The 6,794-nt window shown below is 37.7% G+C and overlaps 1 protein-coding gene across 1 annotated transcript in view; it reads right to left on the bottom strand.

The window, feature by feature from the left end:
• Window positions 1-1,800: 1,800 nt before the first annotated feature.
• Window positions 1,801-6,794, bottom strand: part of KATNBL1 (katanin p80 subunit B-like 1) — a 7,497-nt gene continuing 2,503 nt past the window's right edge. Inside the window, exons 4-9 of the mRNA XM_010138026.1 lie at window positions 5,380-5,498; window positions 5,160-5,210; window positions 4,987-5,076; window positions 4,340-4,429; window positions 3,848-3,941; window positions 1,801-2,322 (exon numbers count right to left, since the gene is read on the bottom strand). Of these exons, the coding sequence (XP_010136328.1) occupies window positions 2,290-2,322; window positions 3,848-3,941; window positions 4,340-4,429; window positions 4,987-5,076; window positions 5,160-5,210; window positions 5,380-5,498 (477 nt within the window). The 3' untranslated portion in view covers window positions 1,801-2,289. The remainder of the gene's footprint in view (window positions 2,323-3,847; window positions 3,942-4,339; window positions 4,430-4,986; window positions 5,077-5,159; window positions 5,211-5,379; window positions 5,499-6,794) is intronic.

The raw sequence follows: 6,794 nt of genomic DNA, 5'->3' as shown, positions 1-6,794 counted from the left end.
AACAGTAAAAAAATTAAATTAAGGCACAGATAGTAGTGACTTAATGTTTAATACTGTATTATTAATGCTGTCAAAATACAACTTTTGGCAGTTAAAAATAACACATTATTTTCTATTTCTCAGTAACAAGCCTCAAGTCAATCTTACCTCACCACAAGAGCAAAAGCACCATCCACAGATGATTTGGAATTCTGCACGTGGCCATGGATTTACATTACAAGCCCATGTATTTACGCCTACAGTCCAGCTGGATTTTTGAATGCTAGAGTATTTCACTTTAATCCATTACAATACTAACTTCTTGTATTTATCAGAAGTGGCCATGAGTTACTTCATTTTGTCTACTAAAAAAAAAAAAAAAAAACAGGAGAAAGGGAGATCTGAGTTTCCACCACCTTTACAGTATTCTTCTTGAAGAATAAACTAAGAGTTTAAGCAATCGCTATCCAAACTCCGACTGTTAAGTACTCAACACAACAGTAAAGTAATACAAGAACATCATCATACTGTAGTTCCTTTAAATTTTTAATTGACAGCAAGAACACCTGAAAAGTAGTAAGCTCTATCTCAAACTCTTGAATGCAACATAGCTCTAACGGTACATAACAATTCTAGCAAAAAGAATTTGGCTATGTGCATGTCTTGAGATTGTCCCACAGAGGTCTCAGTTTTGGGGTGTCCCAGAAACACCCCCCCTGTAGCTGACTGCCCTGGGAAGCACAAAACCTTTGGTGGTTTAGAGAATATTCAAATAACCAAAAGAACTGAGTTCTGATGACATTTCTAGTTGGCCTTCAGAAGTCAGCAATAGCGGTACATAAGTTAAATACAAAATGAAGCAACAGGAGGCCTAAAGCTGTTGACCACTGCAAGAGTTTAAAATTCACCTATTTCATCTGTAAAGCAAAAACCACTTGGGGCTATCAAACATTTCTCCTGCACCTCAATAAAAGTGCATAGGCTTAATGCTAGGTATGCAAACAACCTAAGTATTTAGTTTAAGGAACTAGACTACTTGGTGGCACATGCTGAGCATGTGTATTTAAGTGAACAGCTGGCACTTCGTAAGTCTGAATTAGAAAAGCATCTTTCCTAATCGCAACATAAAAAAAGGCAACAGCACGCCTAAAAATCAAAACTCCCTCAGAGCTATTAAGCTATAGCTTTTAAATTAAAATAGTACAGGATAGCAAGAGGACAGTAAATGCTGCTGTTGGTAAGAATTTGCCATTGTGGATCAGGCTTGGTAATTTTGCGAAAGCTCTTTGTCAGTCTCTTAAAGGAGGTAGTACAAAAAGGGTGCGATTTGAATAACATGGCCTCATCTGGCTGTAAACATTTCAAACGACAGACAAGTATCTATGATAAAAGTACTGTGGAAGAGATCATTCTAGAAATTGCTTTTATGAACTTGAAAAGAAAGAACAGTGGGTACATTGAATACATTTACTTATTTGCATGTAGTTTAAATGATACAGAACAAGATTACTGTGTTAGAAATCCACATACAATATAAAAACATTTGTTAAACATGAATTCACCATTCTGCTGACATTCGCAATAACTGTTTATCCAAGCTTAACTTCAGGTACTTATAATATTTTTCATACACGAATCTTTGTATATGTGCAATGTTTCATTAACTACACAATGTGAAACCCTGATTTTTGTAGATTTTCAATCTGAACATAATAGCTATTTGCATCTTAACACATTGGCTTTTCGAAACACTAGTAATTAAGGCATCTTTGCTGTATAGTTTCTCAATAGTGCAAACAAAAACTGTCTTTAATAATTTGATTAAAACATAGAAGTAGTTGAATATTCCAAACTTTTAATACAATTGGAAGATAGTTGTGCATTTTGGAGTTCTCTTGTGAAAGAAACGTTTAAAAGCTCTTAACGCTGACTGCTGTTGTTGGTTCCTTTTAACTGGTTCTGCTGTCTTGTCCTCGTGACAGTGTAATTCTTCTTTTAAGCGATGTTGTAATAAAATACAGTAGCATTTAAATGAATACTAGTAACTGAGTGAATCCCAAATGCAGCAAAGGCATACAGTTTTCATAGTGCACTTTCACCTCACTGAAGTAAAAGTTGCTCCTACTAGACATTTTTCCACTTCAATGTGAAGTAGATTGTTAGGATTTTGTTAGTGGTTTCATTAAACAGCTCGACAGTTCAGTTCTCTTCTCCCAGTATTTCTCAAAAGGCTTTCAGAAATAGTATGTATTTCAGGGATACTTTAGGGGATTGTTTCACCACATAAGCACACACAGGTTCCCAATCACGTCAGTGTAGCTGTAATAAATAAGCATTTACATCCTAGAAGAAAATAAAAGGAGAAAGTATTTGTCACATTACTTACAGCTGTAACACTGGTCCCCATCCTCAGACCTAACAGTCAATCAGGACCATAATACAAGAACAAATTACATTTAGTCCAAATTTCAGAACAAGTCATCTTCAAGATTACTTTAAATTAATGTTTTCAATGGCATTTAGGTACTAAAAAGTGTGTAATTTCAGCGGGATTAGTTTCCAAAGCCATCAGTTTTGGCTGTTTCTCCTCTGCTACCTGCATGCACAGGAAAGAAAATCATAAGACGATCATGGATTTGAAACAAATTTATTAAAAGTGATATTCCTTCACCCCAACTCTCCAACATTCCTGAGCTACTCCTTTTGCTCCCAACTAGTTCAGGTAGCCTTGGTTACAATCTATCATGATATGCCTTAAGTAGGCAAACAAGCAGAAGGGAACCTGAGTCCTAGCGAAAGAAAATGACACTGGCTTTAACTGCTGCGTGGATCATGCAGTCTATATTACAATCTCCCACTGCTCTACCAGTCAGGAGTTAGAACTCTGTTCTTCTGCACCCCTGCTGACTGAAATTCTGCAAGAAGTTCATAATTATCCTTGTAAGGACATCAAAATTTAAGTCAGAAGTGCAGAGCAGTCCCAGAAGAGCAAGAAATAACTTGTTTGATACATCAAAGTGACAAATTCTATAGCCACAGAATTATAGATTCCACACAGCTCCTTCAGATCGCTTCCAAGTAAAGCAAGCAATCTCCAAGTTCTTTTCAAGTTCACTCAAATCCTGCACGTAACCAAGTGCTTTAAGACCTTTCTCACTGCCTGCCTTCATCAGGTCCCTCCATGCGGAGGTGTAACTCTTGGTGCCCAGCCTCAGAAAGCCACGTTTACAGAGATGAGATCACGAGCAGCAAATCATGCACTTACCAGACACCCTCCTATTACTGATACCACAACCTATCCAGAGAGGCAAACAGGTATTCACTTCAGATGGAGACACACTTCTGCCCTCCAGAGAGCATCTGCTGCTCTCCATCATTTTCCATCCAAGCATCAGACCCGCAACAACCTTTAGAACTTAGTATGTCACCCCTTGCCCCAGTCACCTGATGTGCAAATGCTAACATTGCTGGGCTAAGGCTCTCTATTGCTGCACTACATTTAAAATAACAGGTACAGCAGATTTCAGAGACCGTATCTGTCCTTTCACAGCCTACCTACTCACCTGAGCCCTTTTTTACATCAATTTAAGGCTTATTAGTACTAGCTATTTTATTATTAAGGAGATATTTTCTCTGTAATGATAGCAAAAAGAATTAAAAAAAATTCATTCTTAGCATTTTAAACCACACTACTATTAGCACAGGGAATCCACTCCTGACTTCCATAACAACTGTGCAATATACTCAAGCATTAGTGGAAAATAAAGGTGTTTCTACCTTTCAACAGTTGAGTGTAAATAACATCAAAACAAGAATACTGCAAGTGATACAACCATGTCGTTACTAAACACAAGTGGAACTGGATTACCTTAGCTATATTACCAGTATATCCTGGAACCAGAGTAAGATGATTCTCCTGTTCCCATAATCCACTTAATTGCCGTTTTAAAATATGAATATTTCTGAAAAAGAATGAACAACAATTTAACATATATACCACGTTTCAGTAGACTTTTGACTGAAACACAATATGGCATATAGACTTAGTCTGTGACAGATATTGCCACAATATCAGAAGAACTTTGATCAACATCTACAGCATTTTTATAACCCCCGATGTATGTTCTACATGTATTAAAACTCTAGTAAAAAACCCCACAAAAACATGACAATCCTTAAAGTAAGTTTCCAAACACCACCCTTGTCTTAAGAACAGAACTCCAAGCTTTTATTTTCAAATTATGAGTATAATTTTTAATTTTGTAGACAAGATGTGCTCCTACTGACCAAAGTTAAAACAGACTTTGAAATGGAATAAGCTACAGAAACACATTTAAATACTTCCCAGCACTATACTCACCCATCCTCTGCCTTTTCCGTATGTGCAGATAGGTCTGACCACCATCTTTTAATGACAGCCTGAAGCCAGTTTAAACCAACTATCACGTACCTGTAACAACATATTTCACACGTTATGCTTTTCCCTCTCCCTCCAATTGATCTACAAGTTAGGTAAAGTTAAAGACAAATTACTAAGCAACGTAGAAAGCAACAGTTTTCTATTCTGGAATAAAAAAAAATCCAGACAAATTGGCAGGTTTAAAAACTTGCCTATGTTTTCAAAGTGGTAAACTGAAGCTCTTGTTGAAAAAGCACCATTTCTTCAGGTACTTTGCCTGAAAACTTTTGCCTTGATTTCACATTATAGAGCGTACTAAAATCTCAGTGCTATCCCATTTCAGTGTTTAGGTCAAATAAATTTGAGTAAGGGCAAAGTCAGTACCACTCAGTCCTTAACCTTGCAGAAAAGGAGTTTTGCACAACTGGTTTGTTAAAGGAGAAAGGTTCTCAGGAAAGCTCCCCTTTAGGTAGGTGCCCCCTGAGAAAGGCAGGGTTGGGAGAAGTGGAGAGGGAACAAGAGTCAGAGGACTAAACACCATTAACTTCCAGAGCACTGCATAACCAGGAAGTAATAGTGGTTTGAAAACATCCAGAACTGATACTTACTCTTCATATTTGCTTTTAAGCAGTGATTTCACTAAAGGCAAAAGATCTACACAGCAGCCAACTGAAACATATGGTTTTTCTTCCTGTAAACTTAAAAAAGAAGATGTTTCAGAGTGCTTGAACTTCAGTGTGGTTAGAGCAGGTTCTTATGCCCCTCTTCCTTTTATTTGTACCTGTTTGTAAGCACAGGAAGGCAGTCCACTACTACTCCAAGGTCCTGTATCCTAGAAACATTAAGAATATAATCGGAAATGTTACCAGTAGATCATAGGTTGAAGTACAGTATCAGCTTCCACTATGATTTAAAGAACAATGAAGTTACTACATTAACACTGCAGCATATTTGGGATTGTTACCACTTAAAGAATAGAAAAGAGGAGACACTCGGTTTACCTCACTAAGTAGGCTACCAGTTCACTTATACTTCTCCTTCTCCAAAAGGTTAAAGCTACGTTCAGCCTCAGATTACTGCTGAAAAGCACTTGAGCCATAGTTTCATGGTCCTGAGAAACCTGTATATTTTTGAAAAGAAGTTTACCACAAGTTCAGCATCCAGCAACACAATAAACTGCTCCAATACAGTAATGTACAGTAATTTTAGTGCATGAAAATATCCTTTCTTCCTGTATGCTGATGAGTTAATTTAAAAAATTTAGCTAACAATGGCCTTAAAAACCCACATTTCCCTTAGAAGGGGATGCAAATAGATTAAGACTACTTTGCCCAAAGAATAAGGTCTGCAGACACCTAAAGACAGGTATCTACTGATTAAAGCATTCATGAGCATCAACCTATAATTCTCACCAACTCTGAGAACTTTTTACTTAGATGCTTATTAATTTTGATACAATTTAGACAGGTAATTACATGTATTATTCTGAACTTTGACAGAAAAGGTTCATTTCTGAAACACCTTGTTCTTGGAATGAAGTTTAGGTATTTTATTGAAATAGATCTTGGATTGGAACGAGCACTGCTGAGCCACCCACATCTCTCAAACCAGTTAAACAGTCATCTGTGGTGATCTGGTCTTTAGTTTCTCAGAGGATGAATCTTCCCCAATCTGTACTTCTTTTCTACAACCTCTTTATTCTGTCTGTTGTGCTACTCCTTCCTTGAAGTAATCAAATTCAATGGAATGCAAGTGTGTCACTGAGTGGTACCTCCAGCCCACTGCGCTCTCAGGGTTCTCTCTTCATGGCAGCCCACACTTACAGTGCCACACAAAGACAGCACAGTCATAGCCTTCCATCTTATCTTCCCTGCCATGCCTCTCTTTAAACACCTGCAGGCCTCAAGGGGTAACAAACATCCACAGTGACGGAAAAGGAAACTTCAACATTAAGGGACTTAAAAGGCCTTCACGGTCACAAAACCTGTTTCATTTAAACGTTTGACATTTTAGCCAGTTTCAGAAGCCCTGCAAGCATTCACTGGGTTTCATCAAGCACCTTAACAAGAAATATATTCCTTTACAAACACCTAAGTTAGTTTCAAACTCACTAAGCTGATACCCCTATTGAAACCAGTCCTATCCCAGCCCTCATTTTTTTCCCATCCATACACCAACACTTTCACACTTCTCTAACCAGGTCAAAATGTTTTTCTTCAGCATTGGTACAATTTTAACACAGACCAGCCTGGCAGATCTGAGCTTTCCCACTGGCACAAACATGTGGAAAACTGGCAGGACTACTACTGTTTGCAACTGCGTCTCCATAAACTGATAGATAAAGAGCGCAAGTCACAGGACCCGTGCCCATCTATACCTTAAGAAAAATCAGTATCTTTGAAATCTTTCCCAGCTA

This window comes from Buceros rhinoceros, unplaced genomic scaffold (genome assembly GCF_000710305.1).
Source record: "Buceros rhinoceros silvestris isolate BGI_N320 unplaced genomic scaffold, ASM71030v1 scaffold14516, whole genome shotgun sequence".
Classification (NCBI taxonomy): domain Eukaryota; kingdom Metazoa; phylum Chordata; class Aves; order Bucerotiformes; family Bucerotidae; genus Buceros; species Buceros rhinoceros.
Note: the sequence above shows the minus strand (reverse complement) of the source record. Positions and strands in the feature narration are given on the sequence as shown.